We start from the raw sequence: 20,783 nt of genomic DNA on the forward strand, positions 1-20,783 counted from the left end.
GGATAAAAAATTGCACTAATAATTCCTTTAAAGTATGTCACCCTACGACCAGTATTTTTATTGCAAATCCAACCAGAACCAGATTTTTTAGGAATGGGTAAGGGATAATATTTGTCATAATGCATTTCAGTTTTAAGAAAGTCAGTTGCGAATGCTAGTACTTCATTTTTTATTGTTGGGCTATCATCAGCGTTCTGTTGTACTGTGCGATTATTCAAGAGTTGGGTTAAAAGAATGCGTGTATTGAGGAGAGAGGATAGATTACACTGTGGAACATTTTTGGGATTATTGTCTAGGGGGTGAGAAATTCCAAGTCAGGGTGATGGTACTAGGTCAGTATAGTAAAACCCTCAAAGGGTTTGGCGTTCGTATGTGTCAGTTTTTTTTATGACCTTTTACATTTTTTCCTTATCTTGATGGTTTTTTCGCTTAGTTGTAACATTTAGGCAAAAACGTACTTTAACATAACTCGCGAACCACTATTATCTATTTTTCCAATCCATTAGACGGTTATAGCAGCTTTTACACACTATATTTGGTACCCAATTTTCGTTCACTATAACATAAGAAAAAACTTAGAAAGTCATAAAAAAAACTGACACATACGACCGCCAAACCCTTTGAGGGTTTTACTATACGGACCTAGTACCATCACCCTGACTTGGAATTTCTCACCTCCCAGATTAGCTGTTGTACTGTGTTACTGTTATTATGTGGAATGAGAGATTTGAAGTGGCTGTTTATTCTGTTTGATTGTTTAGTTTTGTGCCATAATTTATTTGCTGTTAAGAGTTAATTATGCTTTATTTACATTTCAAAAATATGGAATCTGATGGAAGCAAAATTGTAAGTAAAATTAAAATATGTATTAAAAGTGTAAATGAAATAAAAACAGTGCCAAATATTTGTTTTAGTCCAAACCGAGGCGTGTACGCAAAGCACCGTACAGGAAATGGAGCAATGGGGAGCAAGAGAAATTAATTATTGTAGTATTCACAGTTTATGGGAAATTTCATACGTGGCAACTTTGCCCGATATTTGACATTTAAACTGTGAGCGCACAAAGTTAGTTTTATAGCAATTTAATTTTTAATTCTTGAATAAAAATGTCTCATTTAAATGGAAAGCAAAATATATTGAACGCACTCAGCTACAAATGTATACTGGACATAACAGCTAATGATTCTAGTATGTACTTATTACATAAAATTACCTACTGAAGTCATTTTTTACAATTTTGTTAAAGGCAGTGACGAAAAGGATGACGATATCCTAATAAATTTTGCCATTGATGCAGCGCTTATTATAGCTAATCGGAGAAGTACCCATTTGGGTATACCAAAATCTTCGCAATGGGTCAATAATGTTCATCCCAGATTTGATAGTTGCCGCATGCGACAAATGTTGCGAATAGAAATCTTTGAGTTCAACTATATATTATCCTTAATCAAGCAGGACCCTGTTTTCCAAAACAAAAATTGTGTTCCACAATTACCAATCGATCTTCAACTAAAGATAACACTTTTTCGTCTGGGATCAAGTGGAGAGAGTGCCTCTATTAGAAAGATTGCAACATTGTTCGGAATGAGCGATGGCGGAACAGTTACCAAAGTGACAGAGCGGGTTATCACCGCATTGATTAATTTAAAATCTACATTTTTATGTTGGCCATCTAGAGAAGAAAGGCGAAAGATTGCCACAAAAACAATGGAAGAGCTTCCAGGATGTATTGGCTATGTTGGCGGTACTGAAATCAGAGGCTCCTTCAAAAGATCACGAACTATACTTCTCTCGCAAAAAACAGTATGCCTTAAAAATGCAAGCAGTATGTGACTATTCACTAAGAATTAGACAAGAGACAATAGGATACTGAGGAAGCGTGCATGATGCTAAAATTTTTGCCGAATCTGCAATAGGTAAAAACCCACAAAATTATTTTTCTCATCGGGAATGGATTGCTGGCGATTCGGCATATCCGCTAAGCCAACATCTTATTACACCTTTTCGACAAAACAGTACTGAGCAGTCAAAAGAAATGAGACATACATTCAATCAATATTTCTCTAAATATAGAGTACGTATAGAAAATTGTTTTGGGAAATTAAAAGAAAAATTTTGCAGTTTAAAAGAACTACGGTTCTGATTAACGAACGAAACTAATTATAAAAATTGTTGTTGATGGATTTCGGCATGTTGTATCCTTCACAACATGTTGCTACAATTTAACTTAAACGAAAATTCTAGTTTAGAAAGTCAAGAAGAAACAGACTTCACACAAGAAATTTATGAACATGACGACCTAAGAAAAGCTCTATCACATTTTGTAAACAATATACATAGATATAATTATTTAATTTTATGTAGTATATATGTATAGTTTTATTTTTTAATTCCTCCATTGCTATTCGTTCCTACATTTCAAGCTCTCTTAAAGCCAATTTTTCCTTCATTTCAATTTCTAGTATTCTTATTCTCTCTTCTGAATTGCATTTTTCTTTTTCAAATAAAAACTTTTGGTATTGTAAATCAAATTCTTTTTCTTTTAAAGATAGCTCCCTATCTTTCATTTTTGATTCTATCTCCAATTTTTGTTGCTTCACCTTAATTAAACCTGTGTGCATAGTAAGCACATCGGCAACACCTGTCCGCGAATAAACACCTTTCCGATTTATTGTGTTGCATGTAGATTCTGGACCGACTTCTTGAAAAATATCTTTAGGTGTGGTAGCTACATTTGCACTGCTTCCGGCGACGAAATCGTCTGTGGTGGACGTATAGTTGTTCTCTAAGGCTTCTGTATCCAAAACCAATGCATTGGATTGAAACTCTTTATAGCCAAATATATCTTCCAAATCGTAGAATAAAGGACAAGTTCTCAAAATTATACCTAAAAATATAATTTATTATAATTTTATACCAAACAATTATTATATTATTTTCAAATTACTTTCTGTTGATTCGCCGTCTTGCATGGCACCTGCTTCCGTCGAATTCTGCCAAGCTCGTGCCTTTGTATACCATTGGCGCAAGTGCCTTGCCTTTAGCCTCACTAAAGACCAATCCAACCGCAGATTTTGTGTTTCTAAAAATTGTTTGTAATACACCTGTGCTGTCGGCTTTTCAATCGGACGGTTGTCTCGCATGTAGGTTATTAATTTCTGTTGCTCCTCATTGCTCCATTTCCTGTACGCTGCTTTGCGTACACGTTTTGGTTTGGTCTAAAACATATATCTGGCATTGTTTTATTTACATTTACACTTTTATTACATATTTTAATTTTACTTACAATTTTGCTTCCTTCAGATTCCATTTTCAAATGTAAATAAAGTCAGCTGATAATAGATGTCTGTAACAAGCTCAACACAGTGGAAATGGTGCTGAAATTGTTTTTCACGTAAAACAAAAACAAAATAGATACCACGTCGGTAAATATGGGAATATTGCCACTTGGGAAATTTAACATGCTAGATAACATTTAACTGTGAACAGCCGACAGCGTAGGTATATTATATGACATTTTTAGAGACACAAAATCTGGGGTTGGATTGGACTTAAGTGAGGCTAAAGGCAAGGCACGAGCTTGGCAGAATTCGACGGGAACAGGTGCCATGCAAGACGGCGAATTAACAGAAAGTAATTTGAATATAAATTGTTTGCTTAAAATTATAATAAATTATATAATTTTGAGAACTTGTCCTTATTTCTATTATTTGGAAGACATATTTGGCTACAAAGAGTTTCAATCTAATGCATTTGTTTTGGATGCAGAAGTCTCAGATGTAAATTCTCAAAGCCCTACGCTGAATGTAGTAGATGTGTGTTCTGAAAGCAACTCGACGTCCACCACAGATCATTTCGACGCCGGAAGCAGTTCAACGACCACTGCAAATGTAGCTACCGAACCTGAAGTTGAAGATATTTTTCAAGAAGTCGGTTTGTCACCAGAATCTACATGTAACACAATAAATCGTCGCAAGGGTATTTATTCGCGGACGGGTCTTGCCGATGTGCTTGGTATGCATTCAGATTTAGTTGAGGTGAAGCAGCAAAATTTAGAAATAGAAACAAAAATGAAAGATAGAGAGCTAGCTTTAAATGAAAAAAAATCGATTGCAATACGAAAAATTTTTGTTTGAAAAAGAAAAAGGCAATTCTGAAGAGAGAATAAGAATACTAGAAATTGAAATGAAAGAAAAAGTGGCTTTAAGAGAGCTTGAAATGAAGGAACGATTAGCAATGGAAGAATTAAAAATGAAAACATAAAACTGTACATATATACTATATAAATTATTACTTAATATTTATTGTTTACAAAATGTGACAGGGCTTTCCTTAGGCCGTTGTGTTCATAAATTTCTTGTGGGAAATCTGTTTCTTCTTGACCTTCCAAACTACAATTTTCGTTTAAGTTAAATTATAGTAACATGTTGTGAAGGATACAACATGCCAAAATCCATCTACAACAATTTTTATAATTACTTTCATTTATTAATTAGAACCGTAGTTCTTTTAAACTTTAAAATTTTTCTTTTAATTTTCCACAAACAATTTTCTATATTTATACTACTTTATATTTGGATAAGTATTGATTGAATGTATCTCTCATTTCTCTTGACTGCTCCGTGCTGTTTTGTCGAAAAGGTGTAATAAGATGTTGGCTTAGTGGATATGCCGAATCCCCAGCAATCCAAAAAATATTTTTGTGCGATTTTACTTATTGCAGATTCGGCAAAAACTTTAGGGTCATGGGCGGTTGCTCGGTATCCTATTTTCGCTTGTCTAATTTTTAGTGAAAAGTTACATACTACTTCCATTTTTATAGCATACTGTATTTTACGAGAAAAGTATAGTTCGTGATCTTTTGAAGGAGACTCTGCTAATCTGATTTCAGTACCGTCAACATAGCCAATGCATCCGGGAAGCTCTTCTATTGTTTTTGTGGCAATATTGCGCCCTTCTTTTCTACATTTAAATTAATTAACGCGGTGATAACCCGCTCTGTCACTTTGGTAATTATTCCGTTAAGTGTAGTTAGTCTTTTTAAGTTACTAGACTCGACAGGCACATAGTGCCGCTAAAAAAACATAAATAATTTTAAGATAATAAAAAAGGCACTTAGTGCCGACCTAATAAAATTAATTAATAAATAAACCTCCGTCTCGTTAATTGGCGCCTGAGCAGGGACCGTGAAGAAAAAAATAATAATATTTTTTATACTTGCGGACGAAACCTAAATAACATTTCGTACTCGGCCCCTTAGTACCTTTCGGAAAAAGGACGGGCAGTATCAACCCAGCCGAACGAAAAGCATAAGCTAAATACAAATATATCGAACGGAAAGTGCGTGACGGGGAAATTTAGAATAAATTAAACAAGTGTAAAATAATACAACTATAAGAGGAAAGATTTAAATTAATTCATCAAATACAACCAATATAACAAATACAACTACTAGAGGAAAGATTTAAACTAATTCATCAAATACAACAAATACAACTACAAGAGGAGAAATCTAAATTAATCACACAAAGGAGGATCAACACAGGAAAATGCAAATGATATTTATGTAAGTTTGATATTAAAATTATTAGTAAGTAAGGTTATGTGAAAGGAAATAATTATTGTTATAACAAAAGAAAAGTTAACACTGTAAAAAAAAAAAAATTTAATTTAAATAATCATAAACAAGTGAACAAAATGGCGCAAGAAAAACAGATAGCAGAGACCCTTTCGAGGTTAAATTTGCAGGCAAATAATAACAGTTGAGGTACCTCCTCCTTACCCTCTGTTTTTACTGCTAGCCAGAGAAGAGAGCTTTCAAACTTAATAACAGAAACAGTTACCGCCCTACTACACCCTAGAGTAGTAGAAGAAGAGGAGCATAGAGTGGACTTCAGTAGGCATACCGAGTCATTAGACCGAATACCAGATGTAGTGAAGTGTTTGAGGGAATTTTCTGGAAGATGAGGAGAGTTTAGCTCGTGGAGGAAATCCGTAGATAGGATACTGTTGATGCATGGTCAAAACAGGGATTCACCAAAGTATTATTCAATTCTTCACACAATCAGACACAAAATTACAGGCGAGGCCGACACGGCACTCGAGTCATATCGGACTCCATTGAATTGGAGTAAGATCAAGAAGTGCCTAATGCTTCATTACTCGGATAAAAGAGACGTTAGTACCTTAGAGTACCAAATGACAACTCTTGTCCAACAGGGTAGAACACTAGAGGAATTATGCCACGAGGTCTACAGGTGTCTCTTTCTTATACTAGATAAGATTGATTGTCTGGAGCTAGGAGAGGAAGCCATGACTGCTATGGCTAATACCTATAGAGAAAAGGCACTAGACACCTTCGTTAGGGGTCTCAATGGGCAACTGCCAAGTTTACTCAGTGTTAGGGAACCAACCAGCTTGCCACAAGCTCTTCACATGTGCCTTAAATTGGACAATATGAACTATCGGACAAGCCATGCCAACAACATTTCCCGTATGATAAGTAATCAAAAACAGACAAACCACTCCCAACAACGAACATACCCCGCAAAGACGCAAGGACGATCGTTTTACCCAGAGCTTGCCAATTTTGGGCAAGGATCTTTCTCTAGACCTCCACAAAGGTATGGTCTAAACCTTCCCCTACAATATGGATGGAATGTCGTACTACAACCCGTTTCAAATCCGACTCCACAATATCGACAATACGGCACATCACAAGCAAATCGATACGTCACATCGTACAATACGCCTTACGGAAATTCTCAACAGGGTTACAGACCACAACTACCACCCAAACCCCCAGTCCCAATGGACGTTGACAAGTCCATACAAACCAAACAGGTTAATTATCAGAATAGGCCGCAACCCCAAGGACTTCATAATCCGGGGCAACGAAATTCAAACAATGGACAATCCCAACCATTTCATAAACGCCCACCCTCGCTAACTTTACAACAGCCCAATAAAATTCAATGACTCTATAATACAGAAGCTGTGGATCCTACTGCAGCATCCAACTCAAACGAGACTATTGAAAATGTTGAGGGATATTACATAAGACCCGCAATACCTTAGCTACGAACAAGAAGCGGCACATTCTGAAAACGAACAAACAGACTATGCTACCGATAACATTAATTTTTTAGATTAAAGCCTTCTTCGTTGCCATATTTTTCTTACCGGATGAGGAATGGTAACGAATTGAAATTCTTGTTAGATACAGGTTCGAACAAGAATTATATTAACACGACTTACATACGAAATCCTATTCCAAATCAACCCTTTTATGCAGATTCAGTTGGAGGACCCGTCAAAATAAGTCATCACGCAAATATCGATATCTTCAAAAATGAAATAGGACAAATTAAATTTCATATCATGCCAAACCTAAAAACTTTTGATGCAATTATAGGTAACGACACATTGAAAGATTTAAATGCAGTAATTTTTACAAACGAAAATTATTTCACTCTACTTAGCAAATACAAATATCCCATCCAACAGCTTCCAATAAACTCAATTACACATACAACCCTACGGACTAATCACTTGAATCCTGAAGATAATGAAAAACTAAAGCAACTTATAAGTTCATGTCCAACCCTATTCGCCGAACCCGACAAGAAATTGACTTTCGTCACTAATGTCAAAGCAGAAATTAGAACAAGAAATGAAAGGCCCATTTACTCAAAAACTTACCCATATCATATGCCTCTGAAAAAGAAGATTGACCAACAAATTGCTGAATTGTTGAATGATGGCATCATTCGTCCATCGAAATCCCCATACATTTCCCCTGTATGGGTAGTACCAAAGAAACAGGATGCTTCGGGACAGAGAAAATATCGGATGGTAATTGATTATCGTAAGTTAAACGAAGAAACCATCCCAGATAAATATCCCATTCCGGATATTACTACCATTCTGTCCAACCTAGGGAAAAATAAATTTTTTTCCACCATTGACCTCAAAAGTGGTTTCCACCAGATTGCACTAAATGAGGCTGACATTGAGAAGACCTCCTTCTCGGTTACAAATGGAAAATTTGAGTTTACACGACTTCCATTTGGCCTAAGAAATGCACCTGCTATTTTTCAGCGCACTTTAGATGACGTCCTTAGAGAACATATTAGCATTCGCTGCTACATCTACATAGACGATATTATAATCTTTAGTAAAACTAAAAAAGAGCATTTCGATAATCTGAAGATTATTTTCAATACGTTGGAAGAAGCTCGATTAAAAGTTCAATACGACAAATGTGAATTCATTAAAGAAGAAATAGAGTTTCTAGGTATCATTGTCGATCAAAATGGTATTCGCACCACACCAAAAAAAGTGGAGGCAATAACAAATTTCCCGCTTCCCAGGAACGTTCATGACTTACGCTCCTTTTTGGGAATGACTGGACATTATCGCAAGTTCATAAGAGCCTATGCTCAAATCGCAAAACCACTCACTGAAATATTGAGAGGGGAACTGGGAAGAATTTCCAAACATCAGTCTAAAAAGACCAAACTGAATTTGACAACTGAACAGGTGGAAGCTGTCAACCAACTAAAAATGTGCCTCACATCCGAAGATGTTATACTCCATTATCCCAATTTTGAGAAAGCATTCGAGCTTACCACTGACGCCTCCGAATACGCTTTGGGAACAGTACTCTCACAAGAAGGTAGACCAATATGCTTCCTTTCAAGAACGCTAAGCAGAGCGGAGGAGAACTTTGCAACAAACGAGAAAGAAATGCTAGCGATAATTTGGGCTTTACAGTCCCTTAGATGCTTCCTTTACGGATCAAAAAAGGTCAAAATATACTCCGATCACCAACCCTTAACTTTCGCTATAAGCAATAAAAACACAAACACCAAAATGAAGAGATGGAAAGCTCAGCTAGAGGAATACAACCATGAACTAATTTACAAACCCGGCTGTTCAAATGTAGTTGCAGATTTCCTTTCACGACCACCAATTTCAAACGTTAACTCACTTACAGTTCATAGTAATGATAGTTCACTGGAAAATCTGATATACTCAGTAGAAACCCCAGTAAATGTCTTTAAAAACCAACTTTTTATCTCTGAAGGACCGGAATCTTCATATAAATTCCAAATAATTTTTCCAATGTACCATAGACATCTTATCACAGAAAAAATCCTTTCCGAGGAGTCACTGAATTCACTTTTAAAAAAACATCTAAATCCTTCAATAATAAATGGCATTAAAACAACAGAAACGATTATGCTAAAAATTCAAGCCATTTACCCTCTACATTTCGCTAATTACAAAATACGATTCACACAACTAGCTGTCGAAGATATTACAAATACGGACGATCAAGACAGAATTATTATCGAAGAACATAACCGTGCCCATAGAAACGAAAAAGAAAATAAACTACAGATTTTGGAAAAATATTATTTTCCCGCGATGGCGAAGAAAATTAGGAAAATAATAAAGTTGTGCAGAATATGTAAAGAGAACAAATATGACCGACATCCAAACAATCCAAAACTCGGCGCTACACCTCTACCAGAGTACGCAGGACATACCATTCATATAGACATTTTTTTTTTTCGACAGGCAAGCATAAAGTACTTACTTCTATTGACAAATTTTCAAAATTAGCTGTAATAAAAAATATAGACGGGAAAAGTATCGAAAACATAAAAAAACCATTAAGAGACATAATATTTTACTTCGGAGTACCCAAATGCATGGTTTTTGACAACGAAAAGACATTTAGTTCACAACCAATAAAATTCATGCTAGAAAATGAATTTAACATACAAATTTTCACTGCACCACCATACAAAAGCGAAGTGAACGGACAAATAGAAAGATTCCACTCGACATTATCCGAAATAATGAGATGCCTTAGACAAGAATACCCAGACAAAAACTTTGAGGACCTTTTGCAATGGTCTGTAAACGAATACAATCATACTATCCACTCCGTTACAGGAAAAAAACCTGTTGACATATTTTTTGGCAGACCCTGTCCATCCAATCGCGAAAATCGGGAAGAGACTAGAACAAAAACTCTCGAAAAACTTAAAAAAGCACAAGAACGGGACCTACAATACCATAATAGAAATAAGAAGGACACTATAGACTACAGGCCAGGACAGAAAGTTTTCGTTAGACAAAATAAAAGACTAGGTACCAAACTTTCCAAACGATACAAAGAAGAAATTGTAAAAGAAAATAGGAACTCCACAATATTAACAGAATCAGGGAAAATAGTTCACAAGGACCGCATACGAAACTAACTCAGAACATTTTTATTATTTTTAGATCTCTCTTTTTCCTGAACTTTATTTTAAGCGATGGTTCGGTTGAGGTGTTAGATTACACTCAGTCAGAAATCGTTATGATGGAGGAAGGAATTGGCAAAATTCAAACAGGAACATACCGGATTATCCACATGACAAACATAACAGAATACTCTACAATATTACGGGAACTGAACAGAAACTTTATACGAAACATTCCAGCTAACAACCCTCTTTACCCATTTGTAACAGACGAAATCAGTAACATCAACATAACAATTAATAACATTTTACCTAAATACAAAAATAAAAGACCACTAGACTACATAGGATCAGCCTGGAAATGAATAGCTGGCAACCCGGACCATGACGATTTGGTAGCCATCAACAGCAAATTTAAAGAAGTAATCGAGAATGACAACCAACAATTAATAATCAACAAAAGCATTTTAGAAAGAATAAACAATATAACAGAAATTAGCAACTCAATAATAAAGTCTCTATGAAGTAGTAAAGAATTTCAAACCGCCCTAATACTTAAATATAAATTTAAAATTGACATAATCAAAGATGAGTTAGAAAATATTAAAAGAGCAATTCATTTAACTAAAGCGAACATTATTAACTCAGTTATTATTAACAATCAAGAAGCTCATAGAATAAATAAAATTTTTATCGAAGAGAATCTGTAATTTGGTTCGTTAGAGGAATCTCTGAATTTTGCAGACGTTCAAATTGCTGTAAAACAAAACTTACTAATTTATATGATAAAAATACCGAAAACCGGTAAAGAAATTTGCAAATCTATTATAATTAAGCCTTTAAGTAAAAACGAAACTATTTTAAAGATAAATTTTGAAAAAATACTGAAATGTAATGAAGAATATTATGGTATAGAAAAAGATTGTAAAATAATAAATGAAATAAAAATTTGCAAACAAACCCAAATTGTTAATTTGGAAAACGAAAATTGTATAAAAAATTTAATAAGGAATAAACCATATAAGTGCACTGTAACAAATACGGAACATGTTCAAAATATTGTAGAAATAATACTTTTAAATAATTTCGAAGGAAATATTACTACAAATAATAATATTAGAAAATTAAGAGGATTATATTTGATAAGAATCTTTAATGAAACTATAAGAATAAATAACATGAATTTTACAACTTTAGAACAACATAGCTTGAGACCACTGCCTGCTTTAATCCAACATTCAAACTCAAATTCACAGTTCGAGGAAGTTCTATCCTTAAAACTTATGAAAGAGCTTAATATAAAAAACATTAAAAAAAATAAGTTCTCTGAATCTTTTAGTGAAATCCAGTTTATTCACTCATTTTGGGCTATTAGCCCTAGTACTTACCATAATTGCAATTTTCAGATGCAAAAAGCGCGTAAAGCCTGAAATAATTATTAGCAAACCGGAATCATTCAAATGCCAGTAATTAAAAGGACGCAGCATAGAAGTCTTAACGAGGAGTTAACACAATATTTTATAAACTACTACATAAATTCCATTCCCACATTATATGCTAGAAACATGCAAACCGTTTGCATACTTTGGAGTCCTATTACAACCAAAAGTGCAACTGCGCTAAACGCGCATCCGCTAAATTCTTAAGTGAGCGAAATACGCGCAACCATGTCTTCTCCCCCAAAACCAAATAGCTGCAGGTGAGCGCTACACGCGCAAACCCCTTTAGCTGACCAAGCATCTTTGGTCACGTAGGCCGGCTCAAGCATAGGTTAGATTATAAACTTTAAAGTTAAGTATAGTTAGTCTTTTTAAGTTACTAGACTCGACAGGCACATAGTGCCGCTAAAAAAACATTAAATAATTTTAAGATAATAAAATATACACATAGTGCCGACCTAATAAAATTAATTAATAAATAAACCTACGTCTCGTTAATTTGTATAGTTGAACTCAAATATTTTTATACGCTGCATTTGTCGTATGCGGTCTGATTAGCTAAAATAAGCGCCGCATCAACGGCAAAATTTATTAGAATATCGTCATCCTCTTCGTTACTGCCTATAACAAAATTGTAAAAAATAACTTCCGTAGGTAATTTTTTGTAATAAGTCTATATATAGTACATACATACTAGAATCATTAGCGGTTTGCTTTCCATTTAAATGATATAAGACTACGAGTATCTTTGTGCGCTCACAGTTTAAATGTCAAATATTGGGTAAAGTTGCCATATAAGAAATTTCCCATAAACTGTGATTACAATAAATGTTTATTGTAGCCGTGATTTGGTTTTGGTTGGGAGAGAGATGCGCAAGTAGAAATTTGTTGCTGTCGAGAAACGACTGGCCCGCAGTTGTTAACTCGGCTATAATCGCGTAATAGCATTGACTGACGGCAGCGTTAAACCAGATTAATTGCATTTTTCGGGATTAATTCAGGAGTTACCACAGCTAACTCCGTTGCTGAATCCAAAAATAACTCTCAAAATTTTAGGGAGTTTGTGAGATTTTCGTTAGCAACATTGTTAAAAATGGCCAATTTTCATCTATTGTGAATGAAATACAAGAAACCCTGACAGCTGTTTATCAAATTCTCAATATAATATCAATAAAACTTCTATGTTATGATGCAGTTTTAAAAATAATGTGTTTATACTTATGTTTTTGTAATAAAAAATGGTTTGGTAAAAATTGGTCGGCTAACAACCGTAATGTTTATCTTCTATCAATTTTCATTGAAAATATTATAAAAAGGACAATGAGCTGTTTATGAGAGTTTCGAACTCGCATAGCTGCCGTCTGTCACCTACAAATTTGGATCTGATTAAGTGCGCAGTTAATCCGGATTAACGCTGCCGTCTGTCAAGGCTATAAGCGGTGTTTACGCCAGTAAAGAAGAAGAAGAAGACGGGTCGTTTGTTAAAGATACAGACAAATCAGTTTTTACATTGCATTGGTAATGGGATATATCAGCCATGCAATGTTGACTTCTTTCGTTCGTAGGCACTAAGGGAAATTATACGAAGAGAAGTGTTGACAATTTTTTTGCATTGTGGTTTGATGGTTATTTTTCGTATTAATTCTCTGGTAAATAAAGCAGAACTGGAAGGATCATAAGTTATCGATTCAAGAGCTTTTTGGAGTAGAAATATGTTGTATGATTTTAATGGCTTTTGGTTGTCTTTATTCTTGCTTATTAGGAATTCTGGGCAAGAGAATGTGGTGAAATGTGGGTTTTTTTCTTTAAGCTTGGGAAATCATGAGTGTTGCATAGGCCTATAATTTTTGTTTTTGGTGATCGTTCTGCTTCTAGAATTCCGAAGTATTGATCTCTAACTTAGTAAGTAATTTAATTAAATTTCACTTTAATAAATTGATATCTGCACACTATTGACGAGATTTAATTATTAATAGAAAGACAATGCTTTTAAAAATTATCACAATACAACCGTTAATAGCGAACTGAATGAAAAAATAAGGAGAAGTAATAAAAGCATACTTTTTTTTTTTCATTGGTATTGTTTTTACGTGGCGGGTCCCAAGCCCAGCGCACAACCCTATGTAGGTAATGTTTCGCCTTCTCACATTAGCTCGCCTTCGAACGGATGTTCTTAGGCTACCCAGAGGATACTTGGTCAAAGACCGGAAGTAGTGAGCTGCTTGAGCTGCTTGAGCCATGTATAAAAGAATCGTTTCTGGCCACTCCCAAGTGAATGGCGATCAGAGAACTTTCCTCACTTGCGTGAACTTCTACACATGACTCCATCCTCCCCGCGATGTCTGAATATGGTATGCCGCGATGTCTGAATTTGGTATCCCCGCAAAACTAATACGGCTGTGTAAACTGACGTTGAACAACACGAAAAGCTCCGTCAGGATCGGGAAGGACCTCTCCGAGCCGATCGATACCAAACGAGGTTTCGGACAAGGCGACTCCCTATCGTGCGACTTCTTCAACCTGCTCCTGGAGAAAATAGTTCGAGCTGCAGAACTAAACAGAGAAGGTACCATCTTCTATAAGAGTGTACAGCTGCTGGCGTATGCCGACGATATTGATATCATCGGCCTCAACACCCGCGCCGTTAGTTCTGCTTTCTGTAGGCTGGACAAGGAAGCACACAAAATGGGTCTGGTAGTGAACGAGGGAAAAAATATCTCCTGGCATCAAACAAACAGTCGTCGCATTCGCGACTTGGCTCTCACGTCACTGTTGACAGTCATAACTTTGAAGTCGTAGATAATTTCGTCTATCTTGGAACCAGCGTGAACACCACCAACAATGTCAGCCTAGAAATTCAACGCAGGATAACTCTTGCCAACAGGTGCTACTCCGGAATGAGTAGGCAATTGAGAAGCAAAGTCCTCTCTCGACAAACAAAAACCAAACTCTATAAGTCACTCATAATTCCCGTCCTGCTGTATGGTGCAGAGACTTGGACGATGTCAACAACGGATGAGTCGACGTTACGAGTTTTCGAGAGAAAAATTCTGCGAAAGATTTATGGTCCTTTGCGCATTGGCCACGGCGAATATCACATCCGATGGAACGATGAGCTGTACGAGATATATGACGACATTGACATAGTTCAGCGAATTAAAAGACAGCGGCTACGCTGGCTAGGTCATGTTGTCCGGATGGACGAAAACACTCCAGCTCTGAAAGTATTCGATGCAGTACCCGCCGGGGGAAGCAGAGGAAGAGGAAGACCTCCACTCCGTTGGAAGGACCAATTGGAGAAGGACCTGGCTTCGCTTGGAATATCCAATTGGCGCCACGCAGCGAAAAGAAGAAACGACTGGCGTGCTGTTGTTAACTCGGCTATAATCGCGTAAGCGATGTCTACGCCAATTAAGAAGAAGAAGAAGAATAAACGCATATAAATTGTTCAGCAGTAAATTACTCAATGTATGATATTATATGATACTTATATTTAATACGCCGCAAACACAAAGGAGGATACTAGTTAAACAATATACCATATTTCAATGCAAAGAACAATAGTATAACACAACAATAAATATGTTATTACTAAAATATGTACCAACCATTTGAATATAACTCAGATTTTTGCTTGAATAGGTTCCGATTCTCATCTTTTGAATTAAATAACTGTCTCTCGTCAACTATCGAGTCATTTCGCAGAGCATTCCCTCTTTGGAAGGTCCTTCGACGAGTTGCAGCCTGCGCTCCATCCCATGCGTTGATGCGAATATTTTTATGATTTTCTGTTAGGATTTCATGTACTTCATTCTTACTGCTTGGTTTAGCTGCAGCGAAAATTATTGTTGACTCAGTGTCACTTGAAGTACCTACTGTATCGGTTAACGTTGCGCTTATGTTGAAGTTCAATAGCTCAGTCCCTCTATTATTTGATAAAATTTGGTTCCACATACCAACTTCAAATATATGTGGTTCACTTTCAGATAACGAAGATGCGAGCATTTTTAGTCTAATATTTTCGGACGTAATTTCGTCTAAATGTAGGCTGTTGTGGTCTTTTATAGTATTACATACATTGATGTGTAATAAATCACAAGGAGATGTTTCACATTCTGAAGGAGGTTCCAGAATATCCGATGCAAAAGTAAAATTGCTTTTACAAGGACGCTTTGTAATTAATGCATAATCAAATTTTTCAGTTTGACACTCTTGGCCAATAATTAGAGAATTTAATGCTGAACTTTCACAAATCTCATCGTTATCAGCTAAAATCCTTTCATGTTCCGAATCAGATTGTTGGCTTTCCAGATGATTATCCATTAACGAAATAACAAGTTCTCTAAAATTTTCCTCTTGTTCTTCTTTGTCATTATCTAAACCAAAACAATCCGTCTTATAGTATTGTTGCTGTTGCATTTGTTTAAGCAGCTCGTCTACTTCATGTAGTTTGGTAGCCATATTGACAATCTTATAATTTTCATTTGGTTCATGCTCTTTAATTGATTCAGTGGATAGTTCTTGTGTAAATTCGAGTAAGTGTTCAAAAGGGACTCCTGCTTCAGTTGATTCGTTGCAGTTGTGCAAATTTAATTCATGGCAATTCTGCAACAAATTTCCGTCTCTTGCATCTTCAAACTGCATCTTTTCAGAAGGTACAAATGTGGAAAGCTCTTGTGCACTGTTTTTGCCGTGTTCATTTTCTAATAAAATAGTTTTACCTTTAAGAAACATGCAATATTGCATTAATAAATCTTGTATTGCATAAGATGTAAAAATTATTTATTTTGTAAATATAATAAGAAACAACGTCTTTAAAGTAATTAATTTACTTTTTCAGTTAAATATTTATTATATTTCATGTGTATATATTAGTAATTGCAGATCATATTATAGTGTTTGATATCGGTCCACGAATTACTCAATATTTGATACAGTTTATAATGATTTTGATTATTCTAGTTGACTTAATATACTTAGGTTAGTAATTACACGAAAATGCGTTTCCAAGTATGGCTTAGTTTACAGAAATAATCAGTCCAACCCTTCCTTTGTTTCTAATATATCCAATAAAATTACCTTGAATAATTATGCTTCGGCACCGGTATAACACGCTATTGAATGACATATGCGGTAAGTATGGTCTGATTCAACCCATAATTTCAGTTACATATATAGATATATCACACATTGATCCACATTTTCGATCATAGGCACACTATAGGTACCGCTGCCTAAATATTCGGTACCTAGGGGCGTGGACAGTTTTTGTTGAATTTGAAACATTCTTGGTAATGGTGGCACACACTAAAGACATGATTCCTGCAAAGTTTTATCCCGTTATATTGATTGCTTCTTGATTTGTGAACTGGAAACTAAACGAATCAAGTGGAATTTGAAAATTTGTTATATGGGTAGTAGACGTGGTTGCAGTCCGTTTTCACCCAAAATCGGACTGTGATATAAGAATGTAAGAGGAATGCTCTCTTATACCATCTTGGTGGTAAAATTTAATGTCTCTGAGGTATTTAGTTATTGATTTATGACGCATTTAGTAGTTTCTGACAGTACAGTTATATGGGGAGAGAGCGGGGTTATCCTTCGAGTTCATTCGTTTTCACACTGCCAGTAGAAGTTTTTATAACATTTACACTCGGCAAATTTGGTTGTTATAGGTTAAGTGCCTTAAAATATATGTACATTAAACTTATTAGAGGGCGGGGCCACGCCCAGTTTTTCTAAAAAGACTATAAAAATGTAAAAACAACACAATGAACCTAACCAAAAACACAGAAAGATACACGGATGCGCTTAACGTACATTGAGCCAAAAAAAACACCCGGAAATCGTAATTTAATTTCCTGGGTAAATGATATTTCAAAACAATTTATTTTCCTAAGTTGACAGGACTGTGCTTAATTACTGTGTCAGATATGAGCGCGATCTTTCAACCAATTTGTTGGTTTGTAGTGCTTTGCGAATTTTACAATGGATAAAAATATCCAACAAAGAATTTGTCCGAACCCGTTTTCAGTTGATCGAAGAGATAAAACAAAATTCGCAGAAGGAGCTGAAGACCAACCCAAAAAGTGCTTATGAAAAGGGTTCGAGGACTGAAAAAATCGTTAGCATAAGTGTAATAAATCTGTTGGGCATTACTTTGAAGGCGACGAAATAAATATTGATGAATATTTAAATATTTTGCGTTATATTTACAAATCAGGGCACTTTTTCTCACAATGTATGATAAATACATAATCGGAGGAATTATCCAAACTCACAGGTTACTTCGTATATATTTTCAAGTAAACGTAAATAGAATTATATGTAAATGAAATAAAAACTATAACAAATATTACTTATACACACCCATATATTATATATATATATGTAATGAAAAGGATATTCTTTCCATTCATTGTACATCTACTAACAGTAGATGTCACTAGGTACATTATAAAACTAGACTTAAGATATAATCGATAGAGGTCACCACATGTATAACAAGGTATAAAAATGCGTATACAAAGGAGCAGACATTAAATGTCGTTTCTCTTAATTTTAGGTAAATAATAATGTAAATAGTGTAAATAGACATCAATTAAATAAAAAAAACTCTTAATTTTAGATGAAACAAGAGTGTCGATTATTATCCAAAATAATACTTCATTATAAAACGACATTTTCGTCATAACATAACCAAAAATAAAGGAGAATATAATCACAATGGAAAAGTTGAAATTTAACTTCGTTATCAAAGCCGCACAAGGAGGTAAGAGTAATTTCATGACCGTAACCCAAATAAAAAATACATTGGGAGAAAAATTTGAGATCCCAGAGGATCAACAACCTACCTCACTCCATACCACATTAAAAGGAACGAGTGAGTTCGCAAGAGTAAAGGAAACGTTGACCAAACGACATGAAAAACGGAGCGTTTGGATTTTATTGACCCCAGAGCTAAACCAATGCTATATGGATGAGGCAGAAAATATGCTTTTTAGGACACATTCCTTGAACAAATCCAAGACAAGGTTGAGCCAGAAGATGGGTTACTAAAAGACCTTTTAAAACAACTACTTGATGAAAAAAAGAAGAACGCCACAGAGAATTTAAGTAAAAAAGCTGAAAAATTCGTTATAGATAAATTTTCGAACAAAAACCCAAATGCGGAGCAGTGGATACGAGAATTTGAAACTGAATGCAGAAGATTGGATGTAAAAGAGAATCAGATGATTGAGATGTTTAAATTATTTTTAGACTGGTCGTGTCTTGACTGGTACTCGTCCATGATGCTGAAATTGACCATAAATTCAAATTGCGCAGAATGGAAAAACAATTTTATCGATACCTACGCAAGTAAGGGTTGGGCACCTGTCAGATATGCATTGGGGTATAAATACCATTCGGGGTCTCTGGTAGACTTCGCTGTAAAAAAAGAGCGACTATTATTAGAAATTCGTAAAACCACGGACACGGGAATGCTGATCGACCTGATCACAACAGCTCTGCAAAACTTTATTACTGATAAGCTAGATCGTGAATCATTGAGAAAAACTGAAAACTTATTCGGCGCGTTGGGAAAACTGGAACACCTAGCGGAGAGAAAAAAGAACGAAAAACCGATACCCAGAAGACCAAACCTGAGAAAAATGCATGCACAATATGTGAAAAAAAAATAATAAGCCCGGACGGCGCCACTCGGAATCAAACTGCTGGTTCAAGAATAAAGAAAATGGAGAACAAAAAAATGAAAAAATCAAGCATGTCAATAACGCGGAATTAGAGGTAGAATTAGAACACGAGAGTCCAAAAAACTAATCTTGACACCACTGATTAAAATAAAAGTATTACTCAATGATTTCCTTGAATTGGACGGAATCTATGATTCCGGATCAAACGTGTCATTAATCAATTCAAAATTCTTGAAAAAAAGAACGTAGTCAATAATCCGGGAAATAATACTAATAATTTACAAACAATCAGTGGTGTAAAGAAAGCCGAAGGCTGGATAGAGGTAAAACTTAAAATTTTCGAAATGGAAAAAAAAAAACTAAAATATTTGTTGTTGATGATATGAATTTCAAATACGTTCTCCTACTTGGCTTAGATTCAATAAAAGAATTCAAATTGACTCAAGACGAGAATTTAAACGTCAAGTAGAGTTGTTTGAACACAAAAGAAATTGATAACCAAGAAAATATTTCAAAAGAAACGATAAAAAAGAATAATGATAGGAGATTTGTTATAAATTTCAATGAAAATATAGTAAAAGAAAATTTCCAAATTCAAATTAACCACTTATTATGTGAAGAAAAAAACGAAATCAATAAATTAGTTGAACGATACAAAAGTGTATTTGCCAAAGATAAATACGATATAGGGACAGTGAGGAACTATGAAGCTCACATAGATCTAGTCGTTGAAAAATACCCCAGTAAACGTCCATATAGGTGTACTATAGATGATAAAAAAGAAATAGAGGAGCAGATAGCGAAGCTGTTAGAAAGAGACCTGATCGAGGAATCATATAGCCCCTTTGCTGCCCCAGTCACAATGGCATACAAATGGGACGAAGGGACGAAATCTAGACTGTGTATAGACTTTAGGGAATTGAACAAAAACGTAATACCTGAATCTCAACCTTTTCCTCTAATCGAGGACATAATGGAAAAAGCGCGAAATTGTAAACATTTTACAAAATTAGATATAAATGCTGCTTTTTGGTCAATTCCCCTAAAGATTGCAGATAGGCAAAAGACAGCTTTCGTAACTCAAGAGGGTCAGTTTCAATGGACCTGCTTACCGTTTGGCCTGAAAACAGCACCAGCAATTTTTCAACGGATATTAAGTAACATTATTAGGAAAAATAAACTAACGGATTTCACAGTAAACTATATTGATGATATTCTTGTTTTTTCTAAAAGTTTCGATGAACATGTGAATCACGTCGGGCAATTGCTGGAGGCCGTATTGAAGGAAGTATTTAGACTTAAATTTTCAAAATGCACGTTTGCGGAAAGTTCGGTAAAATACTTGGGCCACATAATAGAAAATAATAATATATATCCAATAAATGATAATT

The 20,783-nt window shown here is 35.1% G+C and overlaps 2 protein-coding genes and 1 pseudogene across 2 annotated transcripts in view; 1 reads left to right on the forward strand and 2 right to left on the reverse strand.

The window, feature by feature from the left end:
- The first annotated feature begins 822 nt into the window (after nt 1-822).
- On the forward strand, nt 823-4,263 carry LOC126764387 (uncharacterized; annotated as a pseudogene).
- Nucleotides 2,410-3,406, reverse strand: LOC126763932 (uncharacterized). Its single transcript, XM_050481704.1, has 3 exons — nt 3,287-3,406; nt 2,948-3,218; nt 2,410-2,887 (listed from the first exon to the last, which is right to left on the reverse strand). Exons 1-3 carry the CDS (start codon nt 3,308-3,310, stop codon nt 2,412-2,414), a joined length of 771 nt encoding a protein of 256 aa, XP_050337661.1. The 5' UTR covers nt 3,311-3,406; the 3' UTR covers nt 2,410-2,411.
- A 10,904-nt stretch (nt 4,264-15,167) lies between the features above and the next one.
- The window catches only part of LOC126763910 (uncharacterized), a 72,473-nt gene continuing 66,857 nt past the window's right edge, over nt 15,168-20,783 (reverse strand). The window contains exon 2 of the mRNA XM_050481675.1: nt 15,168-16,419. Within this exon, the coding sequence (XP_050337632.1) occupies nt 15,290-16,342 (1,053 nt within the window). The 5' untranslated portion in view covers nt 16,343-16,419 and the 3' untranslated portion in view covers nt 15,168-15,289. The remainder of the gene's footprint in view (nt 16,420-20,783) is intronic.

The sequence above is a fragment of the Bactrocera neohumeralis genome, unplaced genomic scaffold, assembly GCF_024586455.1.
Source record: "Bactrocera neohumeralis isolate Rockhampton unplaced genomic scaffold, APGP_CSIRO_Bneo_wtdbg2-racon-allhic-juicebox.fasta_v2 cluster09, whole genome shotgun sequence".
In the NCBI taxonomy this organism is placed as follows: Eukaryota; Metazoa; Arthropoda; class Insecta; order Diptera; family Tephritidae; genus Bactrocera; species Bactrocera neohumeralis.